Here is a 27975-nt window from a genome sequence, read left to right on the forward strand (position 1 = left end):
GGTGAAATGAAGTAAAAGAAAAAATAAGAAAACAAATAAGACACCTCAAAATGAAAAAGATTTTTGTGGAATAGACTGAGCAAAAGAAAATGTACTACAAAAAGATACTTTCTTGGTTAGTGACATTTCTTGTGCTCTGGTGGCATCTCACAGCTCATTTTCTCATAGAGAACTCCAGTGAGCTTACATTCCAAAGGAGCCACACCTTCCAACTCCCAAATGGAATGACCACATAGTTTTGTTTTACTGTCTTATGGTGACAGCTTCTCTGTTGTGTGTCACCTGTTCTGAAAACAATGTAAGCTGAGGGTGGGGGCTTGGTTTTGCTGTTTAAGAATAAACAAAACAAGAGACACTCATTATATGAATGAATAACCACTGCACTTCAAAGAGGTATGGAGCCAAGATTGGCATGGACTGATTGTCTATTTATCAATTAATAACTGGAATTCTCATTCCCAATGAAACAGTACTGAGAGATGGGGCCATTAGGAAATAATTAGATCCTAAGGGCAAGACTTTCAGGAGGGAATCTTTTCTACTCTCTACTCCTTGTCATGTTAGGATAGAGCATGAAGATGGTCAGTTATAAACTAGCCAAGAGGCCTCAGCTGAACTCCATCCCACTGGCACCCTGACCTCAGACTTTCCAAGCCAAAAATGTGGCAAAGTCATTTCTGTTATGTGAGCCACAGCTTACTCTGTTTTATTTCAGTAGCCTACATAAGACAGATTTGAATAATGAATAATAATGAATGTGCCAATTCTTGGTCAGGGGAGCCCAGGCATTTCATGGATGAGAGACTGAGCCCTGGCAATGCCCACAAAGACTTCCTCATGTGACAGCCAATTTGTGGGGAGGCATCTGAGAATCCAAGACAAACCTAACAATCCAATAACCAATGACATAAACTTTGGAATCTCATCATCTCAAAATAGCTTTTAGACATTTTAAAACAATGGCTTCTTCCATGGATATTTTCAGGATAAAATAAAATAGGAGTCATGGAAGAATGCTGACTTGGGAGTTTGTGTTCATTTATTTTAGATCACTCTCAATCTCTCCATGCTATTAGACACAGTGCCATCATCACCAGCTGTCTTCTTTTCATATTCCAGCTTGTATTTCAACTTTCACAAGCAACATGCTTCTTAATGCTTGATCACTTCCTACATTTACTACAGTCTGGAAGAACTCCCGCAACTTTGTAGGTTTTCCATCTTTTCTTGGTGAGGTATATAACAACCTTAGTAGCTTTCAAATGTCATCCTTTTCCCCATCTCTAAGGAACTTGGAAAATTAACTTTTATTATGAATTACCCATCAGCAGAATAATGCTATTCCTGCTGCATGCCCTCAGTATGTGATGTGAGACCTTGGCCAAGTTACTCATTTCTTTGCTTGAGATTTTTCACTTCAAAAGTGGAGACTACAGTCATACTTCCTATGGCTTATTGTTGTGATTTAAGAGATTAACATAGGCAAAACTTTGAATGGTATAGAAGAAAATAACCTAGTATTTTTCAAACTCTTCTGTCAAACCATGAGTGAAGTTGGTTCATTCTCGTATCAGCATTAGGAGGTAATTGTACTTTTACACATTTTATCAAATAAGAACCTAAGGCTCAGAGATATTAAGCAACTTCTTGAATTCATGCTACTAACAAGGCAGCACTGCTGCTTTTCAATCCAAGAGCCAGTTCTACTGGATGTCAAATCTGCACTCTCTCTCACATCAATATGATATTTCATCTTAACAGAGCCAGTTCATTTTCATATCAAAGATGATACGTGTTAAATCAAGCTATCAAATAAATTTGAAGTACATAAGAAGGTGGCGAAATTGGCATAAAGACACAGGCAGCTTAGAGGGTAGGGCAAGGGTAAAGTTTCTTGAGGACTTGGGTCTAAGAGGAGCTTGATGCTTCATAACATTTAGACTTCAGGATATGATCATGATCTAAAGGTCAAAGCTAGACCCACTTTCAACCATGATTTAACTTGTAAGTTTCTTTTTGCAACATTGGGATCCCTTAAGCTATGGTGCTCAAGCTCCATCTATGCTTCCACTTTTAATTAACCCAATTACAACTCATAAATGGTGACACGTGTCAGAAGAACAACCCTTGGAGGATATTTTAGTAACTTGAACATGTCTGAATCTGGGGCGTGTTCTTTGCATGGCTGACTGTGTTAGCAAACCTAAGTCAGTTACCCAGTTAGACAGGGACAAAGCTTGCTCTATTGCCTAAACAGAGTATAGTCAATGAATCAAGCAATTTCCTTCAAGCTGCTTTCCAGAGTCATGGCAGGTAAAGAGACTATATATCTGAACATCATTTTTGGATTTATGACCTATTCCACAATGTCATTAGTGAATTCTTCCAAAAATATTAGCAATGAAAGTCCTTCTACAATTTTTAAATTTCTGAGTCAGAATGGAAAGCCTGTTTTCTACCTCTAAGATACTGATTCTTAAACTCAGCCTCCCCAGAAAAATTACTGTAGGAGGTAGTTAACACCTCAACCCTATGTCCATGTTATACCCAGACCTACTAAGAGGAAATTTGCATTCCTAGAATATTGTGTCAATATTTCTAAAATGCTATGTGTATTACATTTGAGAATAACATTTTCAACAAGAAAAACAAGGAAGTGAGCAAGCAAGCAAACAAACAAACAAAAAAACCAAACAGACAAACCATCAAAGAAAGAAAAATTAAAAAAATGAAAATTTCCTAAACTCCATTGCAGGCTGTTTGATAATATTATTTGGTATTTCATGACCTCTCCTTTCTCCATAGAGCATCTCAGTGGATTGCTTATCATTGACTCATGTTATTTATTATTCAAAATAAAACATCTTTGGGCAACACACCAGAAGGGCAGTTCAGAGAACTGGGGTTATTAAAACTCATTTCCGCTAACATGCCTTGTAAATCAGTAAAGGTGATTTCATTAAATGGAAACTTATTGATTTTCAGAAGTTCAGTTAACCTGGAATTCCTAAACAATATCAGAAGAGAAAAAATTTAGGACTGAGGTATGAGACACGTTGGGAACTGAAGATGCAGTGTGAAAGTACTCCACTGAAGCAAGATATAGGTATCATTTCCAGAGGGTAACTAGCTATAATCTTCTCCCAAGAGTTGGTCTTTAAAAATATCAGTATAGAGCAGTCAGTTTAGAAACTCAACAACTTGCTTGGTGGTGGTGGTGCACACCTTTAGTTTCAACAGTCAAGAGGCAAAGATAGGTAGATCTCTGAGTTCAAAGCCAGCTTGCTCTAATTTCAGGACATCCAGAGCTACATAAATAAAACTAGTCTCAAAAAAAAAAAAACAAAACAAAAAACTCAATAACTTGACAAAATATTTGAAGCTTCAAATGTTCCCAAGGCCATGGAAAATATTTTAAGTATTTCTGCCTTTTGTTTGAAGTACAGTGCTTTAATTTAATATAAATGAGATACTCTTACAAATGAAAGAAGACTCATTTCTTATTGAATTATTCATATCTTCATTTAGGTATGTTTTTACTTCATTTTTTTTCTTGCACTACTGTGTGTTCTTATCCCATTAACCTGTATCCTCTTTGCTTCATGTAGGACTGCCTTTGTTTTCTTCAAAAGTGCACTTGAAAAAGAAAGGACATTAGTCTACAGGGTCAAAGTATGATAGAAGAAGTTGTAAATGAACATGTCAATTTTCAAATTAAGCCAATAAATTGAGGACATCACATTCAGGTGGCCATATGTCCCTTGAGTCATGTGATAAAAGCAAATATACATATATTACCAGATTAATACACCTTTTCAGATAGTAGCCATTCTGTTAAAATGGTTCAGTTTAAACACAGTTGAATGTAACAGTGGCATATTCTATTCTCATTCATATCAGACTATGTCTGGACCTGGACTAAATAGTACTTGAAACTTAAAGCCAAGCAAAGCACAATTCTGTGTGGCTAATATCACATGCTAGGAGCTACTGGTATACACTGTGAAACAAGGTAAGCAGTAATTTATCAGATGCATGACTGACACAAGTCTTACAAGCAAAGAACTTTCAATTATCATTGAAGCTTAGAACAGTGAACACTTAGATTATTTCCTCATATTCCTATTGGCAAACAGTGAGTGCATTTGCATCCCCCACAAATGCCAACTTATAGAGTTGCTTTTTTCCTCATAGTTACAATAGTACTACTTTGTTGATTATAATGCATAAACTGCAGAAATCAGAAATGATATAAAGCCATAATGGGAAATGTCCTCATGTTTCTTCATGCATCATTTTCAGCATTCTCTGGGCAAAGGACCCTATTGTTGAAGAACTCTACCATCTGCACTAGGAGAATGACAATTCTGGCTGATCCTCAGCATTTCTTATTACTTCCCACACAACTCATCCAAGAACTGTAAAGTATAACTGGACCTCTAACCTTCCTTTCCCAGAAGCAGAATTAGTTTAGATGAAACCTGTAGAATATGAAGGAAGGAGCCAGGCAAATTTAAAGCATATTTTTCATATCATACACAATCCCGTTTTCTAACTTATTATTTCTTCAATAGACTATGATAATATTTTTGAAAGGGCCCAAATGATTTACAAAAAATATTGAAGATTGTTTCAAATTAATGCAGTGTCTTATATTTATATTTTCTGTGCTGTTAGCATTTTCTCTGTCTCTTCTGTAGCCACTATTTCCTACCTATGCTTCACTTTCCCTTTAGCTTACCTTAGAATCTTGACTGAGTAGGAAAAGTACATAGGAAATTGTAGAGTAACATCCCTCAGGCTTGAGGTTGCTTCATGCATCATGCGAGATGCTTAATATCATCTCTACTTATGAGTAAGAAGAAAAGGTCCCAATCATTAAGGTTAAGATTCTATAGCACTGGGATGGGCTGTGGATTTTCTAATCAGCCTCAGATTTTGAGAAGTAGTACCATTGGACAGCTATGCAGACATTCTTCAATATTATTTCTGACTTTTTCAGATCTTCCTGTATCAGGCTAAACATCTTTGAACGGGAACATCTCTTTGCCCAGGTGTAGAAATCATGTGCCTTTATAACATCCATGCCTAGAAAAAGGGGCTTCATGACAATTTCTCACCAACAATAATCTTTATGTGGAAAAATTTTAGTTTTCCCATTGTCTTCTTCTTTAGGTCTAATGTGGCAGATTAAGATAAAGGCTTTCTGGGTTCTGAAGGGATGACTCAGTGGTTAAAAGTACTGGCTGCTCTTCCAGAGCCCCTCAGTTCAATTCCCAACAACCACATGGTGGATCATAATCATCTATAATGAGATCTGATGTCCTTTTCTGATATTCATGAAGACAGAGCACACACATACACACATACATGTACACACACACACACACACACACACACACACATATTTTTAAAAAGGCTTCCTTAGAGTATGTAATTTTATATAGAGAAGCCATCCCACTACTCTATATGGAGTAGCATGGGGAAGAAACATGGAACTAGGCTGGTGAGTGGGTCAGTAGGTCAAGTTAATTTTATTTAAATGTTTACCCAGTTTTGAGATTTATTTTGATTTAATACTAAGGAAATAATGAAAGAATAACTGAAATTTCATGAAAATGTCTAGTAATTATTTACATTGACTTCTATTGTCACATATGACAGCTTTGAAGATTAAGGTTATGAGAACAGAGACCATGTTTTTTCTGTACATGAGGATATTCTGTGAGAGTGAAAGAGTACTGACTCTAAAGATTTGAAAATAACCACAAAGTAAGGGAAATACAACAACTCACAATAGTTGGAAGGACAAATTGATAATGAATTAGGTAATATATTTACAAAATCTATTTCATAAGATTGTATTATTATTTGTCTATGTGTAGTGTATTCATGTGTGTCTGCTCTATGTAAGTGTGAGTGTGAGTGTGTGTGTGTGTGTGTGTGTATATGAAGACAAGAACCTGGAATTATCTGAGCTTGTGAGCAGCTCCAAAAAAGCATAGGATCTCTGAGGTAAAAATCAGCCCTTTTGGAAGAGCAATAAATGTCCTTGCACATTGAGCCATTTTTCTAGCCCTGGTTTCTTGACTTTTAAAAAGTAACTCTACCATCTAATTTACTTATTAGTTACTTACTACCTGGGCGGTTCTGTTTGTAGAAGTTTCTGGAATAATAGACATGTAACAGTTGCATTATTTTTATCATTAGGTATTTTACTTTTTGTTTCTTTATTCTTGAGAATGTCAGAAATGTATACATCAAAGTGTTATTATGTCCTCCCTTCTTTCCCCTTCTACCTTCCCTCATGTCTTAATTAAGGTTTCAATTACTGTGATTAAACACCATGACTAAAAGTAACCTGGGGAGAAAAGGTTTATTTTAGCAGGGTCTCAAAGATGGTCAAAACCCAGAGGCAGATGCTGATGCAGAGGCCAAGGAGAAGCGATGCCTGTTTGCTGGCTATTAATGACTTTGCTCAGTCTGATTTTTTTATAGCACTCAGGATGACCAGCCCAGGGGTAGCAATGCCCACAGTGAGCTGGGCCCAGCCACATAAATCAAAAGTCAAGAAAATGCACCTTAGCATTGCTCACAGACTAATCTAGTAGGGGAATTTTCCCAATTGAGGTTCCTTCTTCTAAAATGATACTAGTGTGTGTCAAGTTGACATAAAACTAGGTAGTATACCTCATATCCATCCCCTACCCCAGGAATTCTCCTTTTCACTTCATTATTTAATATGGTCCATTACCCATACTAGTCTTTTAGCACTGATAATGTGACTCATGTAATTGAAGAGTTAAATATACAATATTATATTATCTTAATAACTAACAGACTTGTAGTTTTTTTGAGAAACCTGCACCTAGAAACTAGTAGAACATAGCAGATGCTCATTAAGTATATCCAAAATGTTGAATTAACTAGATTATTTTTCCTATAAAAACATGCATGACTCAGTGGGAGAGGATGTGCCTAGTCCTGCAGTGACATGATGTGCCAGGGTGGGGTGATACCCAACGGGGACCTTGACCTCTCAGAGGAAAATGGGAGGGGTGTGAGGGAGTGACTGTGTGAGAGAGAGACTGGGAGGAGGAGGAGTGCAATCAATATGTAAAGTGAATAAATAAATTAATGGAAAAACAAGAAACAAAAATTCCCATGAATGTAAGGGTGAAAAATGGGAAGACTTGACAAGCTCAGGGGGAAAAAAAAGGAAAAAGATAAGGAGTCCAAACCAAGAAAGGGATTTCTGTCTTCCTAAAAACACATATTAAGGCTTACTATGCAAACGTTCTATGCTTTTGTCAAATAGTTTTCAATGTCGGTCATCTTGTCTGAGACCTTTGAGTCCTTTTATTATAAGCTCCCAGGTAATGGTCCTGCTGCTGCTTGTTCATAAACCATCCATTCCCTGTGTGCACAACTCTAGATATGGGTGTGCAGCTGGCCAGCATAACTATTAGTCTCACATGAAGTAGCTATGCCTTCTGCATTCTTGTCACAACAACTCAAGGTTAAGTGGTAGGAATATTTTATTTAATCAAAGGCATAGCCTCACCCTACTTTCTGGCTGTGGTCAATGTTAATTAAACACCTACACATTAGCAGACTACTCATGAAACCCTCTACAAGGTCAATGTTTAACTTTGTACAAACTGACACTGAGGCTTAGACATACAATAAGACTTAAGCCAAACACACATACTTAACTGGTGGCTCAGAACCCAGATGTGCAAGAATAGAAAACCTGTCTGTGTCACTATAGTCAGTGGTAAAAGCATAGAAGTTGAACAACATCAGTATTATGTGAGAGTCTGTCAGAAATGCAAACTTCCAGGCTGTGCCTTAAGGCTCCTCTATATAGCCTCCATCTTCCCAGTCTCCATGGACTTCATATGCACAGTACCATCTGCTCCACCTCTTGCCTTCTACAGAGTGATGACAAGTTAAAGAGTAAGGGAATCTAATGATTTTGACAATTGAGAAATGCACTTAAATTGGCTAGGTTTGATATTGGCACAGATATTGATGGCCTTGCTTCTACTGATAAATTTTTCTTGTCTCATGGGCACAGTTTAGACAAAATTAAGCTGCTTTCTGACAGGTAAGTATTTTTCATCTCTGAGCAATATTTCAGATAAAGCCATCCACAATATAAGTTTTAGGAGTGCTCATAGGAAGTAAGAAATAAGAAAACCTGTTTGCTGAGGAAAAATGTACCAACCTCATAAAACCATTCTAAAAATGTTTTACCATTAGTAATAATTTCTAACATGGTTCAAAGAAATAAATGTTGTCTATAAAGCTGTCTGCTTAAATTTGAACAGAAGCCTGAACCACAAGGCTCTGTTATTTTACACAGTGATGTAAAGAAATCATTGCGCAGGTGTCATTCCCACAACTAAGGGCGTTGCTATCCCTCACTCCTATAATACCTCTTGTTCCTAATCGAGCTTTTCCATCACCCTCCTGCTCCTCGTACCAGGCACTTGTATCATTTATACCTTGATAACAGACACCTCCCAGTCTCAAACCCCCTCCCTAGCTCCCCAAAGGAACCTTATTGCCAACCAATACTAATGTTCATCTGCTCCAGAATCCAAGGTATGATCCTTTCATCCACTTATCTTCCTTCACTCACATTGTCCACTTTATTTTACTTTTCCCAACACCATCTTGGCCTTGGCCCCAGAACTATGGCTCTCTTTGAACTCAATGACATGTCTGGCAAGTTTTTACTGTCCTAATTGTTTCCCAATGATTTTATATATGTGATCTTCTTGAGCAAAGTTCAGGAGGTGATGACTTCTATGGGCCTTCTCATATTCTTTGCAATCTAATTCTTTTTACATCTTTTCTACTTCCTCCATCTTCTACATCATTGGAAGGCTTTCCCAAAGAACAAACACAACCCCAATAGCTTTCTCTCCATCACCACTTCTATTTATGCATGCTAGGTTTCTACTCTTGTATCAGGTGATAGTTCTTCAAGGCCATGATATTTTATGTTATAGTTTATGATTTATCACGTATTTATTCATCCCTTTTCCTTGGATGCAATGATATGATTTGTTCTGGACCATAGGTTGTAAGTGTGTTCAACATGAATAAAGGCCCTACTGGGCTTGACTTGTGGTGTCTCTGGTGTGTTCACTAACACTTTTGAATGGTACAGCAAGGGAGGTCACAATTCCATCTCATGATCCAGTCTACCTCCTGCTTCACAGATGATGGAAGGACCAGATTGTGTGCAGGAGAAAGAGATTCTCACTGCTGTATGCCACTGATCTTATGGCTGCTACACACCAAAAACTGTTGTGACATGGGATCACAGAAGTGGTAAGTGATGCTTTGGTGTTAAATGGCTATGCTAAATTTACATGAAATATGGTACATTTGCAGCAGTTGATCTCTAAGTTACTGACAGAGATTGAAAACTCATGAATCTCAAGGCTTCTATTTCCCAGAGCACATTTCTAGAAAACTACCCAGCTATTACTTGGACACAAGAGAAGTTTGGAGGAACACAAGACATTCTAGAATCTCTTCAATTAATTTTATTTTTACAAAATAGAAAGGGCTCAACATTGAACATTGACATGCCTCAGGGAAGGATAAAGCAAGTCATCAGGGAAGGGTACAGCATGAAGGTCACAGAGAGCTTCCATACACTCTTGGCTTCTAAGAACAGAATACTTTTGGGTTTTAGCATTAAAAGGCATAAGAAAACTGAAATTGAGTAAAATGCAATAAATAGAGTTTTGACATAAGAGCTCTCTCTTCCCTCGGTCCCACTGAGTCTCTTTGAAACATTTTAAAATTTATATACTCTCATGTTCACAAGGCTGGGCTGTGCACATGCAAAGTCATACCTGACCTTGAAATATATGACAGTATGTGTAATTAGGCTTTTAGGGAATACTGATATAAAAACTTTGTTGATAGTAGGACTCTAATGTTCCATACCTTTTCGAAAAATCATGTTTAAATATATCGTTTGTAACTTCACTAGAAACATAAAATTTTCCTTTGACTCTAGACACTTCCTTTAGTCTGACTACCCTTTGCATATATGCCAAGAAACCATTGTCATTAGAACCATTTATATATCAAAATCTAATTTACCCATCAGTAAAATTAGTACATTTATATGTAAGGAAATTATTTTCAAAGAGAACTTCAAAATACAAGCTGAAGCTTGTCATTCAGGTAATATTTTTAAAGAAGGAAATGTTCTTATGCAACATGACTAAAATACCTCGGGGAACTCTGAAGTCATTTTTTCATTAAATAGAGCTGAAATTATGTGAACAAGTAGAACATGGGAAAGAAAGAGACAAACAAAGTATAGAGCACTAGGGAATGAGAAAATAGAAAATAGACTCTGAAAGGAACAGTGCATTCTTCAAGGTTACCTACCAAGTGCATTAGGGAAAGGGAGGCAGAGAGTCTATATCAAGAGCCAAAGATATCCACAGTAATGACTGCACACTAAAACTGCAATTTTCAATAAACATCTCATTCAGATAGTTATTCTATCTGGAAAAAGATATTCATATTTTTCAGTTTCTCTCAGAGTTTAGCCAAGTGTTGCTGTATAAATCAGTATCTTTTTAAAAAAAAAATCACACACATTTTTACTAATGAGAAGTTAAACAACCATGATTTCATTTTCATATGTAAAACCTGATTTAATTTCCTTAACATTCTCTGAGGTCAGTATTATAATTTATGCCTTATGGATTCATACAGCTCCAGAAAGATTAAGTGGGTTGCTTAGGAACACACTACCATGTAAATTGGAATGTTTTTTATCATTCTGAGCTGTTTGGCATCCCTCTCCATAGACTGTACAATTAAAAGACTCAAAAGAAGGTTTTTACTTAGTGAAAAAATATGATTAATCAGAAAAAGAAACCTTTGGGTATATCTAAAAATAGGTGCCAAGTTGACATTTAAGAGAATAAGAGCAACTCAGTTAATTGGTTATATGTAGCTGCTTTTTCTAGCCAATCAATTGAGATATCAGTTGAATAGGTCTGTATAAGATCTTCATTTAGAGCCTATTGATAAGCCTTTTTGACATGCCAGCTCCTCACAGTGAAACCATGAGAACTCCAATAGAAATCTTGGAAATACTGTTGATTTACTACAAGTAGTTTTATTTGCCAGACCAACTTTCTGTGATCTATGTCTATATCTACAAAGCAGTGTCTGTGATAATGTTAACTGTCAACTTGAAACAGCTTAGAGTCATCTGAGGGAATCTCAATTGAAGGAATGCCCAGATCAGACTGGTGTGTAGCCCGGTCTGTGGGGGATTGTCTTGACTGATGTGGAAGGCCCCAGCTCACAGTAAGCAGTAATAACTCTAGGCAGGTAGACCTGAACTGTATAAGAAAGCTAACTTAGTATCAACCAGGGAGCCAATCAGAGCCAACCAGCCAACAGAACTCCTCTGTGGTTTCTGACTCAAGCTCCTAACTTGACTTCATTCATTCCCATAATTGCTTCAATTGTGGACTGTAACCTGAAAGTATAAGTCCAAAAAACTCTCTCATCCTCATCTTGCCTTTGGTAAGTATCTTATCCCAGCAACAGAAAGGCAACTGGAATATATGATTTTTCTGCTTTGTCAACTGTCTTATGCCAAATAGATTTGTTTAGAATACTGAATTCCTTGGGTCCCTATCCTGAGAAAAGTAGGGCTTCAGTAGCAAGCTCTCTCTAGCATAACTCCAAGCAGAAAAAGGGTATGTAAACAAGCTTTGTTCTTAAGTTGAGAGGCTGACTACCAAGGGAGGTGGCAGAGAAACACAAAGGACATCAAGAAAGGGGCTGGAAAGCCTTTAGGCAATAGTCAGGATACTTAGGGTTATTTCTTGCTCTACTTACTGCACAAAATACTTCAATGAGTTACTTAAACTCCTTAAAACTCAATTCTACAGTATCCCCCAAAGGGATACTCTCTTTTGGTTTTGTTTTTTAATTATTTTATGTATTTATATTTCAAATGTTGTCTCCTTTAAAGGTTGCTCCTCCATGAGCTCCCCCAGCCCATATTCCTGGCCCCTCCTGGGGCTGATCATCCCATCTCCCTGCCCTGCCATGCCTCTAAAAGGGTGCTCCCCAACTCACCATCTACCTGCATCTCACTTCCACAAGCATCCCTCTTCCCTGGGACATCCAGTTTCTACAGGATTAAGCTCTTCCTGGGAGCTTAGACAAGGCAGTTCTCTTCTAAGCATGTGCCTAAGGGGATAGACTGGCCTGTGTAAGCTCATTGGTCAGTGGCCTAGTCTCCAAGAGCTCCTAGGGGTTCAAGTTTGTTGATACTGTTTGTCTTTCTATGAGGTTGCCATCCCCTTCAGTTCCTTCAATCCTTCTCCTAACTCTTCCATAGGTGTCCTAATGCTTGGATGTGAGTACCAGCATCTATCTCAATCCGCTGCTGTTAGAGTCTCTCAGAGGATACCCATGCTAGACTCCTGTCTGCAAGCATAATACAGCATCAGTAATAGTGTCAGGGTGTGCACACATGGAGTCTGTCACTGGGTGGCCTTTCTTTCAGTCTCTGCTCCATTTTTGTCCCTCCATTTCCTTTAGAATAATTTTGGATCAAAAATTTTGAAGGTGGGTAGGTGGTCCCCTGCCTCAACTGGAGGCCATGTCTATCTACTGGAGGTGGTCTCTTCAGTTTCTATCTCCCCACTGTCGGGCATTTTGGCTAATGTCATCATCCTTGAGACCTTGTAGCCTCTCCTATCCCCAGTCTCTGAGATTTTCTAGATGTTCCCCTGTCCCCCACCCAGTATTGCTGCATATTTAGAATCTCTCTCCTGGCCCTCTGGGTCTCTCTCCTGTAAAAGATACTTTACTGAAGCTCAAAACAAACATTAATCCTCACACAATTTTTTTCAGTTTTTAAATATAAAATTAATAGATTATTCTTCACAAAGTTGTTAGGATTAATAAATTACACCCATTTGTTAAATACTTAAAACAATGTTAGTCATTCAGAAAAGAAGGTAGGATGAATGATTTAAATGTAGCAGACACCAAAGGTCTTTAATATATTATTTGTTTAATTCTACAGAGTCATTAACATTGCATAGCCTCCTTGATTCATGTTAGAGGGTTTAAGCATGTGCCCCCTCTAGTCCTTAACTATTCTTCTTCTGGAAGATTTATGAGATGCTAGTTCAAAACTTCAGGTGATTCACCATGAAGCCAAGATTGTTTTATTTCTGTCCTGACCCTGTGTCCTGGTTTAGTCAGTTGCTCTGTACTCAAGTCCTAGCACTGTATTCTTGTTCTGGAATGTTACTCTCTGTGTCTAAGTACTGACTTGCAGAACCTGAATGGGACCTTCAGTTCTGTGGGGTATGTATTTCTAAAATGGCAGCCCATGGATGAGACACTCTATATTTGGAATTTGTTGTTTGAACTTTGGAAAGTATTATTCGTTGTCTGCACTAATTGTAAATGTTTATGTAAAGATGTGTGTTTTCAATCTCCTTTGAAACATTACATGGTTTGTCAAAATGGCCTCAAGTAGCAGCTGTCCCCTTTAAATCCATGTGATTTGTATTTTTCAAAGTTCTCTGCTTTGTCGGTGTCTAGGATTTGGTTGGTGCCTCTGAGAACATCTGGTGAGGGCAAGTACCTACCTTGTGCAAATATAAAAACTTCACATGCTTTACTCACATGACGGCCAGGAATCTGTTGTCATGGATCCCACTGACCCTTCTACCTGCTCCATGTCATCTCTCTGCAGGAATATGTGGTTGACAAGTGGTCCCTCGTCACTATCAAGCATCTCAAAACACTCATAGACATCCATAATGGCAGTCATACTCCCACAACTTAAATTGTCAGTCTCTAGAGCTACAGTCTATCCTCAAATTTTTGGCCACCATAATGATTATGTTCAGTGTCCCAGGCTGATAGTGGACCCCATCATGTTATTTCATCCTCAGTGGCCCTTAGTATTTCATAGTCCACATATTCACAAATTTGCATATTTTATCACATGGAAAATTAATCTGTAAAAATTTCCCTCTAGTTCTTATTAGGAGCCCCAAAGAGTCTATCAAACATTTATTTATCAACTAGGTTCCAGGCTATGCAATAGACTTTCACTTAAATGTTTGTTTAGTCAGAAACACAATGATATTTGCCATGTCTATCACTAACACTCTTTCCAGGAAACCACGTAGCACACAAGCAATATTTTAACACACTTGCCTATGTTTTTTTTCCCTCTCTCTCATGAATGGCCATTATACAAAATATAAACAAAAGAGTCCATGACTAAGCCAAGATTCAGGAAAGAACAAAATAAAATTCACAAAACCAATCATCCATATCATTTTATCAGATTATCCCAATTGAAGAGAACTAATTACACAGTAGCTGTTAAATTCTGCTAATTGCGAACCACCAGACTTTTAAAACGAAGTCTTAATAAAAATGTTACTTACATAAGGAATAGTGTCCAAAGTGTCTGTGTTGACAATTATAGGAGCAGGGCTAGCCTAAAGAAAAGAAACAGAAATAAAAAGATAAATAACCAATAATCTCTTGAGAGACCAATTCTGTTACTGTATTTAACAAAGATCACCGCAAGCATTTCCTGAGGTCTGGTACCTGCACTGAGTGGATGTTGGATACTGTAAAAAGAAGGTTGAGTTTTCACACTTCCCTTTTACTTGAAGTACCTCTTCCCAATGCTTAAAGTAAACTAAATTAGACATCCATATAAATCACATCAATTTTCTCTTAAAATTTAAACAAACTTAGGGTTTGTGCTGCCTAAGAGGTAGGGATTTCTGTTAACTTGAATTGGAGTTTAAATGTGTGCCATTTCTTTATAAAATGAGTTTGCTGAAGAAATTTTATTTTTCTCTTAAGTAAGCACAATAAAATCTTGACTAATATTCAAGCCAGTGTGCAACAGTATGTTTACCTGATGAAATAAATGTTAACTTACAAATATTTATCTAGTACATATGTTACATCATCCTTTTAAAGTTATGTATCTATGATCATGAACATTAGACAAAATTTAAAAAAAAAACAGAGATGACAGAAAATCATATTTGATATGGTAAGCTTCCATTTCTAAAAACAATTTGTATAGCTTCCAGTAATTTCCTTTAAAGTTGAATAGGAACCCGGAGACGACTGATACAGGCATGCTACAGCATAGGCCTTAGAAAATAAGAGATGGTAATCTATTTGCATCACCAATCTGACCTCATGAATATTGAGTAGCTCTAATTTTATTTTCAAGTTTCTAGAACTTTCACATCAACCTTTCCTTCATTCCCCAAAGAATCTTTAATCTCCATCCCAAATTACAAATTTCATTTAGATAGGGGGAAAGACTCTCATCATGATTAACCGAGAGCTGTCCTATGCAGTGCAGTGTCTGGGCAAGAGCTCAACATTTGGGACATTTCATTAGCTGTGCCCTCTGGAGTTAACAGAGTTAACAGCTCAGTAATGTCAGTCTGTGTGAATGGAATCCTAATCAAAAGAATCAGAGCATTCCAATAGGTTTTAGGTGGCAAAACTTTGTTTCTTAACTCAAAAGACCAGGAATAACAAACATAAACTTAATGTCCATATTTATATAGCAGGTCAACCTGATACTCATAGTATGTTATTAATTATCATAAGTACCTGGTAAGTGATAGAGAAATTGGAGAAAGGTAGATTACACATACCCAAACTTAAAAATATTGTCTCTAAAGGGAATTTTGGAATGGGGAATAGCTTTTGAGTCAGAAGACATAGGCTCAAAGTTGGTACAGCAACTTATCAATCAAATACTTTGAGGACTAGACAACTTCTTGGTATTATAACCCTGTAATAAGACACCCTGTCTCATTTACCTCTAGGGAGTAGAAATAACAGTGACCATGTTTTTAAAAAATGTTAAATATCAAAGGAGGATATGCATTTGAGTGTGTCTTAGAAACTACATTTCAGGAGCAATGCTAAGTATTTCTAAATGTTCCTAATAATAGACTACTATCAATATAGACATTCACACATGTATGATGGTTGGTGATCTATTTAGACTTCAGAGATCTCAGTGCTATGCTAGTTTGTAGTAATAATATTGTCATTGTTTCTTAAACACACACACACAAACACACACAGACACACAGACACACAGAGACACAGACACCACAGACACACAGACACACACACACACATATATAATATATATTATATAACATATATATATATATATATATATATATATATATATATATATATATATAATGAGTGTATGTGATATAGACCATACATTCTCATTTAATTACCAGAAAGCTATACTGCTATCACTACAGTCATGTAAAGATGAAAAAATTCAAGTTCAGGAAGAATGATGAAAACTGAAATGTAAATATTGTTTTTTAGGTGTATCAAATTTCACAGTTTTCATTCTAAGCAGCTACACAATCCCATTATCTTGGATCTATCAGCCTATCTGTCTGTCTGTCTGTCTATCTATCTATCTATCTATCTATCTCTTATTTCTCTATTATCTACTATTTACCCTCTATCTAACTTTCATCTATTTGTCTATCTGTCCACTCATGTCTATATTATATTGTAGTTCTCATTTAATGACTCTATCCTTTTGAATTTTGTCCCTGAAGAGTCATAAAGGAGCCTATATATCTTATCTTTAAATCAATTAAAAACTGTCTTTATATTACAGTTGGTCTTCATTATCAAGCATAGCATTGATCACTAAATTTAGTTGAATTGGTCTTAAACTTTATTTTTTCTTATAGGCTATATTTTATGTTACATGAATAAATTTAAGAGCCCATTTCCTATGCAGTGCTATCTATAACTTTCTGTTGGTGTATTTTCCTTTTTCCATATGTAAATTTTGTCTTTGCAACAAGATTCTATATTTTAAAATTAGCACAGATTATATATTTCTCTAGAATTCTCCATTTGAATTGTATATACAGAAGAAAAGAAGAATTTTATTATGGTTATTATTGTGTAATGCTAAGTATCAAAACCATGACTTTGTCCATAGACATGTTCTCTACCTTTAGGCTAGATCCTCAGCCCTTCTTAGGAATTACTGACTAAATGTAACTATAAAGTACAGATGAGGGCTCAACGAAACATTATATATCTTTATAAACTTGATCAAACATTTGCAAAGTACATATATACCCCTATGTATATATCTTAATTACTTATATATAATTTATTCATTTTGGCTTCTGTTTTCCTGTTGACTTTTGCAAACGTCAGAACTCAGGCCTAGATGAATCTGCTTCGGTTTCTGAGTTTTAGAAATAGGTTATCTTATTGCTTTGGTGGTTCTCTCTAAGTTTCTTCTCCATACTGCTCCATATATACACCCTGGTTTCATAGTAGATATCGTTAATTGAACCCATCATCAAAGTGGTGACTGAAACTCCAGCCTCCCTTTTCCATATGTTTATTTCCATTCACTGCAAAGAGACTCAGAGCAAATCTGGAGAGAGAAAATTAATTTCCTTTTCCTCAGAGGCTTTAAGGCTGGTGTTTATGTAAATCCAGGCAGGCATTTGAATCTTTAAAGGATTAGGAAATGCAACCTTTCCTGGGTGACCCAAACAGTGAAGGGCAAGTGTTTTCTCTTTACCTCCCATTCTCTTCCATTGGAGGAAACCAAGTGAAGCTAATCACGGAAAAACAAGAAGCAGATGGAGAGAGAAGTACTTGTGAATTATGAGATGATGTTATTCTTTCTTCCCAGCTTCTTTCTGCCTTTGTGTTTCACAACCTACCCAAGTATTCTGAGATTATTGTGGCTACTTCACTTTTGTTAGCAAAGCATAATCTTCTGGATATGCCATTAAGGGAATCACATTAATAAGGAAGCCAACACACTGAAGGCACATTGAAGAGTTCACAATTGCCTTAGCGTTTTTATTGTTGTGATAAAACATCATGATCAAGGAAACTTGGGGAGGAAAGGGTTTATGTTGCTTACACTTCTATATCCTTGTTTATCATTACAGGAACTCCAACAGGACAGAAACCTGGAAGCAAGAGCTGATGAGGAGGGCATAGATGAATGTTGCTTAATGGCTTGCTCCTTGTGGCTTATTCAGCATGCTTTATACAAACCAAGACCACTAACCTGGGATAGCCCCACCCACATCAATCACTAATTAAGAAAATGCCTTAAGTGCTTTCCTACAGCCCATTGTAAAAAGGCATTTTCTCAGTTGAGGATCTCATTTATCTCCATTGACCCTAGTTTGTGTGAGGTTGACATAAAACCTAGCTAGCCCAAAGATGCTCACCCTTGATGCTGCACATTTATTTCTGGATGTTGCCAACTGCCAGTTCTGTGAAATATTTCTGATGAAAGTAAACAGGTTGTTTACACTACCCACAGAGAAAAAGTCTCCTCGAATAAGGTTTTAGTAGGATGTACAGTGTCTGGATACCACAGGCATGTACTGGGGAACTCATGCCTGGAAGTACAGGGTTGATAAGGTCAAAGACTGAATCCAGGTCCATTTCAAAAATTTTAGAAGCAACACAGGAAACAGAAGAGCCAACTAGTCCATAAACCAGATTCCATGAGATAACAGAAAAGCTTTCAGTGTGAGAAACTGTACAATGTTGAAAGAAATGTACAACCGAGCCAGAGCATGAAAATTGAAAGCAAGTGTCACCAATGGATCAATTTACGAAGGAGACAAAATATGACAGGAGGAGATGAGCAGATGTTAGGGCTTGGTATCTTGATTGTCTTCTCAGTATTTCAGGATGAGACTTCTGAATGAGCACTGAAAAGGTTCTGGTCCCTAACAATGATCTTAGGAGCGAAAGAGATGGGGCAGTGGGGTGGGGGTGTTGAAAATTTCCCTGGAAACTATAAACCTCTGAACCATAAGTTAATTAACATCTGGGTTTCACTGGCTCTTGCTAGATACCATTAGCCAACCTTTTGATTCACAATCCATGGAGAAGCTCCATGCAGGGTGAATTCCAGTTGAATTATAGTATGATCCCAGAAGAGAAAGTAGCATGTTTGGGATTATCACATACATTTTTTCAGGTCTGAAATAATTCCACTTTATTGAGGACTGGGTTGGATATGCCAAGGTCCCTGCGTTTGGTGTTAGCCTTTTGCTCACTCCTTCTATTACTAAACTGGCCCTGTATGAAAACAAGAATGGTATAAAAGAGAAATCATTTCTCTTTTCCCCAAATTGTATTCTTATTTTCCTTTGAAATGAAAACTTTTGTATCGTTCTCCTTGTTTCAGTCAGTTTGCTGTTCTGGGGCCACACATCCCTGGATCTTCTCAGGTTTCTAATCTCAGATGAATGAATTACTTTGAAAACTACAAGTATGTTCAGGGTAGGAACCAAAATCATTTGAAGACTTCCAATATCACCACTTAGTAGTACCTAGCTTCCTGCTTTAAGGGTGGGGTGGCTACCCATTACACATGCACTAGTTTGACACATACTTCATATGAATTAGCTTATTAAATCACCATGTGATACTATGACAAAGGAACAATTACCTGTAATTTACAGGTAGGAGCAAGAGGATTTTAAAGCTGAAATCAGGAATGTTTATTTTCATTCTTTAATTTTACAAACAGGGTAATAGAGAAGGAAAAGTGGCATGCTTTAGATTTCTTAATTACTCAAAATAAGAACTGAGGCTACAATAGTATTATGAATCAGTGATAGTGATTCTTTAACATGAATTGATGCATTTAATTTTTGCCATATTCAAAATAAATGGCATCTCATTACTGAAAAGAAAAAGAAAAGTAGAGAAAGACAGAGAGCCAGGGGTCAGGAAGACCAGGTAGGAGAAAGGAAGGGGAAGGAAAAGGAAGAGGGGGAGAGGGGAGGGCAAAGATGGGGAAGGGAAAGGAGGAGATGGGAGGTGGAAACAAGAGTGAGGACTGAGGGGACAGGAAGTTAAGGCTTGGTGGAGTAAGGGAGGGAGGAATAAAAAGGAAAACAGAAAGGAGAGAAGTGTGGATGGGGTGGAGGAGAACAGAGGGGGAAATGAGTGTAGCCGAAGCTGAGAAACTCATTTGCTTAAGGTCATAGTTCTAAAATCCATGAGAAGTGTTGCTCCGTAGGGCATAAACCAATTTCTAATTGATCTGTTGAATTTGAAGTAAGCAGACTGAAATGATTCATTTTTCCCCTTCCCCTTCCCCTTTTCCTTTTTCTATTTTTTTTTTCTTTCCTGGCCTGGAAAATAGGAGTTTCTCTTTCATACTTTGAAGAGAAGACTGAGATTCAATTTTCCAATTCTCACAAGGTTTCTAGGTCCCCTAATCTACTGCAAACTTCTGCTTAAAAAAAAAATGGGACAGTGCTATTTTCTAGTTAACCTATTTCTCAAAAAGTGATGTGGAAAAATAATGCATGTGAAGCCCTATAAATAGAACGTTATGTTGACACTGGATTTAGATTTTGCTCTTTAAATATTATCTCACATTCCCTTCTCCACAATACCAACCAGGTAAGTGCAGTGCTCTCTAACCCAGCTATACTAGTAGCTAGCGCTACTAAATTCACAAATGGGTTCTTGTCACCTAACTTTTGCTCGATCTGCAGTGACCAGAGCATGCTTCTCACAGCAAAGGACACAGAACCAGAGCAGGTAAGAAAGCAACGCAAATGTATAAGGGTTTAACAAGTTGGACTTCACTATAGGCTAATGGTTGAAGAAGACAAGATCTTGGATCTTGCCCTCCTTAACCAAACCAAACCAAACCAAACCAAACCAAACCAAACCAAACCAAACCAAACCAAACCAAACCAAACCAAACCAAACCATCTATACATGGCAATTTAACTCCTTTACCATCAGCCTAGCTCAAAAAATAGGAATATTGACTAGCAGAGTTATGTTTTTCACTTGAACAAATTTAACTCTGAAACAACTCCTTTTGAATCTTTCCCTCACTTTATTTATTTATTTATTTATTTATTTATTTATTTGAAACAAGTTCTTGGTATATAGACCAGGCTGTCTTAAAACCCACAATTGTACAACTTTATATTCCTGAGTACAATGAGTTTTCTTAATGATAAAATAGAACATCCTAATGGATTTTTAAAAATGATGTGAAGTCCCCTCTTTAGAGTTCAGCTGGGAACAGAACAATGTCAAACTTGTTGATCTTTTTCACTAAACAGTAACTCTTAGCCACTCAGTATACAGGACTAATTTCTTAACCCTGTAGAGACTTGATGAGAAGATAGAAATCTGTCCTACTCAACAAATTTTTTCATCAATACTAGAATTAGTATTTCAGCTTTTTAGATTAAAGTTTTTCCATGAAAAATTGATCCTCTAACACAAGGACATCCATGCTTTGGTTATAGCTCAGTAATGGAATATTTACCCTACTATATGTGAAACCTGGGCTTATAATTACAAATAAAGTAGCATACATGAAAATGGAATGCTCTGCAGAAAATTAATAATACTCTAAAGAACTCAGATAAACTGAATTAGCCATCTCTTTTTCCCTCATGAAGATAGCAGAGTGGAGTCTGAAGATTAGACACAGAAAGGACGGACCAGCGAATCAAACATGTTTTTTGTTTGTTTGTTTGTTTTGTTTTGTTTTTAATGTTTCCATTTGATTTAGTGCTACTTGGATTAGACTGTTTGGTCAGTTAGCTTTGGAGAATCCAGACCCTGCATTGTCTGCTCATATTTCTTGGTGTTTAGTACAAAAGCTAGGATAAATGACTCATGAAAAGTTGGTCTTCAGAGCAATACCAAACCCAAGTTGATAATTATTTCAAACACCAATGTCGTGTTTCATACCATATATAAAGTGTTCATACATATTTTTTCTTTTTTTCCAATCTGCTTTTATATCATTTTAATTACATGCAAGTATTAAGGTCAGTTCTAGGTTGAGGAACTAGCAATACAATAGATGCAAATAGTCAAGGAACAACCAAGACAATAAACACAAATAGTCAAAGAACAAGCAAGGCAATAAACAAAGTCCTGTGATCACTCCTGAGATCACTGTTTCTAAGGACTTATCAGGGTGACCAAAATATATGAGCCAACTTCCCTGTCCTAATCCAAAGTCATTTTAATATCTGAAGCCTACTTCTTTGTTCTAGCCTAAGATTTAGATTCCTGCCTGAAATTACTTCTCTGTTCTAGTCTAAGATTTATTTGCACAGGAAGAAGGAAGTGAAAAATATAGATAGACCAAGTTCCTACTGTGCCAGGAAAAAAAGGCAAGATTTTGTTGTGTATTATTATTTATTTCTTATGTAACCCCAGGGAGAATGACAGTTTTCTCTTGTCTATAGATAAATAAACAGAAACTAATAGTGATTCAGTGAACTTGTCAAATTTAGACATCTAGAGTGAACCAAAGCCAGATCTCAAACCCTAGTCTTCTGATCCTTAAGTCCCTTGTCTTTACTAGCCACCCAAAATTATCTCAAGCCCCAATTCATGGTGATAAAGAACATCTCTATTTTCAGAAATACTCTGTGAAGATACCAGGGAAAATGGATCCACATACTCAGATCTGAGATATGGTTCAGACAGTGTGGCACTTGCCACAAGAACCATACCTACTGAAATCACTGATTCATTCCATAAGTTTCCTAAGAGCTGCAAACTTTGTGATTCTGTTATTCAGATTGCCTTTCCTTGTAGTCTTTCCTTCCATGTGGCAGGAGTCACTACTACAAGAACATACTTATGCATGTCTATACAGCACCTTTGCTTTTCTGTCTTCCTTTTTCTATACTCTAGTCAGTTGTGGTCTCCACTCTTATGAACTTAACTAAATTCTTTATTCCACAAGAGCAATCTAGTATTCACAGTTCTGTTTGAGGTTCTCCCTCTTAGCATCTCAAGACTACCCAACCTCTGACTCCTATGAAGCCTTAATTACTTGTATGATTTCAGTTCACACTAAGTTATAAATATTTAAGAAAACAAGTTATGTGAAAGCACCCTGACCTCATATTCTGGATAAGAAGTTCTATTCTACTTTGTTTTTGGACACTTTCAAATAACACCATGGCCAAAAGCAACTAGAAGGGGAAGGGTTTATTTCCTGTTACAGGTTAGGGTGGAGTGAAGCCAGGGCAGGAAGGAGCTCAAGCAGGACCTGTATCAGAGACCACAGAGGAATGTTGCTTTCTGTTTCTCCAAGGTTCATATTCAGCTATCTTTCTTTTTCTTTTCTTTTCTTTTTATTTTATTTGATATTTTATTTATTTACATTTCAGATGTTATCCCCTTTCCCCATTCTCCCCCCATTAATCCCCTGACTAGCCCCTGCTGTATCAGTTAACTTTCATCAAGATAAAGATCCATAGACATATCCAAAGGCTAATCTAATGCAGGTACTTCCTCAAAGGATAGTTTCTCTTCTCACTGTGTCCCACTGATTACCAAGATTAACCATCATTAGTCTTTCTGCTTAAAAGGCTTTGATGACACATAGGTCATATATCATACATATAATTTCTTCTCAAAAATTTAAGAATTTTTGTGTGAGTAAACCCCATGTTTTACTACATTTCATTGCTACCCTATTTATAGAAAGTGATTGTTAGTTGACATTTAGTTCTATGGAACTAGAATAAGAGAAAGATAAAGATTTATGAGTTAACCTCTAAGACAACAGAATCAGTGAAATAGGTAGAAAGGACAATGGCTTCCTTTTGTAGAAAGCTCTTGTACTACACTGATGGACTTCCTTCTGTATTACTATAAACTATGGTATATACATCAAGGGGAACTCTCTATAGAATGTCTGTGGTTCTCAGAGCATACACAAGCATTCTGAGCTCACTTTTTTGGATCCTCCTTACCACCTGAAGAATTATGTACTCAATTTATATGGCTTTTAAAGATGAGCTGGTGAGATAGTGGCCTCTAACACAATGTGTTCAAGGTCACTACACTAGTAACTAGTAGAGATGAAGATTGTTCATCTTGACTCAAAATCCATTGGTAGGCAGCTGCTGGCAGCACTGCTCAAAGTTATGATCCTACCATACATTTTATAACAGCTTGAAGATTTTAGAGAAACATGGTATTTGGAAGGAAGGTGGGAACTCCAAAATCATGGACAAAGAAAGCTGACTCCTTCAACACTTTTAACCTACGATCCAACTCAAACTAAACATTTCATATCTTATGATTTAACAATGAATGCATTTTTCTTCCATTTTACTCCATAACTACCTGTTTTTGATACAAAAGTATTTCAGGTTATTTATAATAAGGTCAATGTGATATCTCCAGTATTTACTCTCAGGCTATCAAAAGCCAAATACCATATCTACCTGACAATGATCATGATGAAGATAAGGAATTATGTCCCTAGTATAAAGATGACAAGAACTAGAGCCTGGAGATGGCACATTTGAAACCAACAGCTTTCATAACTAGGTTAAAAAGGTAATTCAGTGAACCTGCGTTTGTCTCTGTAGTTGAAGAGTAAAATGTATAATGGCTGACCTCTAAGAGTGCATCTCATCAGGATGTGATTTTACTCATCATAAATTTGACCCTACTGGGAAGCACTAGGAAATGGAGAGGGGCTGGTACTGGATGTGCATTTCTTCCTGAGGGGGACAAGACTCACTCTGCTATTACCATCCCGCCACATGGTTTTAAGAAAGTCAAGCTGAAGTGAAAGAGAAAAGTTAAATGAGGTAAGGGTGAATGATATAAATAGGTGTCTAATGAATTTGCAAATAGGTGAGGTGAGGTATTGTATGTCTGAATGAATGTTCTTTAAACTTTGATTCCTCATCCTCTTATTCTGTTTTTTTTTTTCTTAGTCTATATATTCCCCTTGTAAACTTGTTAACTGTGGCCTCAAGAATATAATATAGAAAGGCTGGGGTTATACTTCAGTAGGAGAGCACTTCTCTAGCAGTCACCAGGTCCTGGGTCCTAGTCCTGACACTGGCAATAGAAACAAACAAAACCAGAAGTGAAGGTACTTTTCTTAAAGAAATTGAAGTGTTCTATAGATATTAAGGGAAGCTGAGATTTACCCCGAGTTCTTTATTTTTGTCTCGCTTTTCTCCATGTTTTCTAAGTCCTAATTCCAGAAAAATAAATCCACTGTCTTCCTTTTCTTCTACTAATCATAGTTCAATCCTAAATTGTGCACTGCTTAAAACATAGATGAAGTCATGGAGAAAGTGATAAAACATTTCACACTTAGGATAACTCTTTTGTGTGAGAGGAAGTGATAGGAGGGATGCAGGAGTTGTGCTTATGTTCACTGCTGTCACTGATTGCGATGTGTGCGAGCCTATGGGGGGTCTGCAAGCCTTGCCTCCGAAAGTCAGCACTTGGTTTGGGTGACAAAAGCAACGAGGTAGAAAATAGTTTGGTTTTAGTTTTTCATCTTAAAATTGTGATATGCTAAACACCTAACAATCTAGCCCATCTCCATTCCTCCTCAAGATCATTCTCTGCCAGGAATCTGTTTCAATGAAGAAAATCACTGAGGATATGTGAGAAAAAAATGATGGCATTTAGAAAACAGAGGTTTGCTAGCTGCTGCTGGCATTTGTTGGTAGCAGAGAAGATATTGTGCAGATGTCCTTGTACATTGTCATTAAATAAGCAATGGACTCTTTGTTCTTCAAGCCAAGAGACTATAAATCTCTAGATCTGAAATGCCAACCAGTTCCTGGTCTTGCAGCTGCCTTAGCTTCCTAGGAAGGAGTATGATTTTCGTGGCTTTACTGCTTTGAACAGGCTGTCTAATGGTCAGTTATTCTGTATGTAATGCCAGAGTTTTGCTTGTTCAACTCACCTATTAGTACAGGCACAGTATTCAACATTATTCCAGAGTGAAATGAAGGAATATTAGAGCCAAGAATATAGCTTAATTTGTGAAGTGCTTACTGTACAAGCACAAGGAACCGAGCCTGATGCTCAGTGCTCTTATAAAATACTCAGGAGCAATGACACATACTTGGAGCTCCTAAGCTGGGAGGGTAGACACAGGGAGACCCCCAGGACTCACATCTAGTCAGCCTAACAGAATGAGGGAGTACCAGGCCAGTGAGAAACCCAGACTCAAAAACAAAGTGGGTAGTACTATGAGAAATCATGCCTGAGGTCAACCTCATACCTTCATATTCATTTACACACCTACACACACACACACACACACACACACAGAGAGAGAGAGAGAGAGAGAGAGAGAAAGAGAGAGAGAGACAGAGAAAGAGAGACAGAGAGACACAGAGAGACAGAGAGACAGAGAGAGAGATGACAGAGAGACAGAGAGAGATGACAGAGAGAGATATGATAGAGAGAGACAGAGACAGAGATAGAGATAGAGACAGAGATAGAGACAGAGACAGAGACAGAGAGAAACTGTGTCAGAAGTTTGAAGTGAATGATAGTTTTCAGGCTAAAGTTTGTTTTCGTCTGTACTCTCAGACATATGCATTCATTGAAATAGCAGCCACACACACGCACACTAGAACCTCAATTGGTTTTACTTGCAGTGGGTATTATTAACAAATCAGAAAGGGAATAGTTTCTTTTTAATCGGATATTTGAAGATGTGCATCTCATATCTTCTCTTTATCCACTCCTACTCCATAGGAAGTTTTGGATGGTTTGCTTTCACACCATAATGCATGGACTACACAACTCTGCTCCCATCACTAGCTTCTGCGATTGATGGAACTTGGTCATGCCACCTAACTCTCTAACTTACATCAAAGTTCAGAGCAATTATTAAGAAGCATTAAATGATTTCTGATTTTAATTATAATTTCCATTTGAATTAAAGTGTCAATATAAATAGTTTCCAATAGGAATCATTAGGCAATAGTTGAAGACACCTCACCTTTATGATGCTGTTGTCAGATTGAATTAATCTTTCTGAAATGTCAAGTCATGTTTAAATGGAAATGATGTATTATTAGTTGATCTCACATACAATAAAAAGATGTTGAGATATTATATGAATTGTATGAATGCACTATATAACTTGTGAGAGTAGACATTAGATTGTACAACACTCAAAATTTCAACAGCATTCCTAAGACTGGGAGCAACTCTGACTAAGCACATTACTGGTTAAGAATTATCTTGAGACTTTAACTCACATCTCAGCAAACCTCAAAGAATCCTACAACAATAAGTATCTAGATTTATATAGGAAAAAACTGAGGATCAGAGTTTGAGTAAATCATCCAAGCTTTTAGGCTCAAGAGCAAAAATTAGACCCAGCAGAGATTAGGTCCCGAACCTAGCCAAACCTCTGAATCAGACAAAGCAGTAAACTAGACAGTCTACTGGTGTTTGATCTATTGGAATATTTCTGGTTCTATCCATTTTAGCTTCCTGCAATGAAAACTAACCGGGTTTATAGTTTTTTGAAAGTTGTAGTAAAAAGGACAATGTAAGGAAGATAGGTGTAGCTATAGCAGCAACAAGCCCACTAACAGCAGTGGTAAATTTTTAGTTTCTATACAAGTTAAAAATGAGAAGTGACTGTAATCCCAGCACCTACTCTGAAGCAAGAAGATTTAAAATTAAGGCCAGCCTAGGTGCCATGAAGAGACATAATCTCAAACAGAGAAGACGGGGTTGGTTATGCCAGCCCTTCTAAAAGCAATAAAAATCTGAGGGGTTGTGGTTCTTACACACAGTACCTTGAACTAACTGAATGAATTCTACCCCTGGTTTCTTTTTTTTTTATGGCATCTTAACTCTTTTTTTTTGTATATTTTTTTATTGGACATTTTATTTACATTTCATATGTTGTCCCCTTACCCCATCCCCCACCCACCCTGGAACTCCCTATCCCCTCACCCCTCCTCCTTCTTCTCTGTGGATGTAACCCCTACCTACCCCCCCACTCCCACTTCCCCACCCTCAAAATTCCCACCCCGTGGGGTG

The 27975-nt window shown here is 37.1% G+C and overlaps 1 protein-coding gene across 4 annotated transcripts in view; it reads right to left on the reverse strand.

Moving 5' to 3' along the window:
* Positions 1–27975, reverse strand: part of Dlg2 (discs large MAGUK scaffold protein 2) — a 1293772-nt gene that overhangs the window by 639803 nt on the left and 625994 nt on the right. For 3 of the 4 annotated variants that reach the window (XM_028770581.1, XM_028770580.1, XM_028770579.1), the window contains one exon: positions 14490–14543. The exons of the other annotated variant lie outside the window; for it this stretch is intronic. In XM_028770581.1, coding sequence (XP_028626414.1) covers positions 14490–14543 — 54 coding nt within the window. The remainder of the gene's footprint in view (positions 1–14489; positions 14544–27975) is intronic. 4 annotated transcript variants of the gene reach the window in all.

Source organism: Grammomys surdaster, unplaced genomic scaffold (assembly GCF_004785775.1).
Source record: "Grammomys surdaster isolate TR1022 unplaced genomic scaffold, NIH_TR_1.0 203, whole genome shotgun sequence".
Taxonomy (NCBI): Eukaryota; Metazoa; Chordata; class Mammalia; order Rodentia; family Muridae; genus Grammomys; species Grammomys surdaster.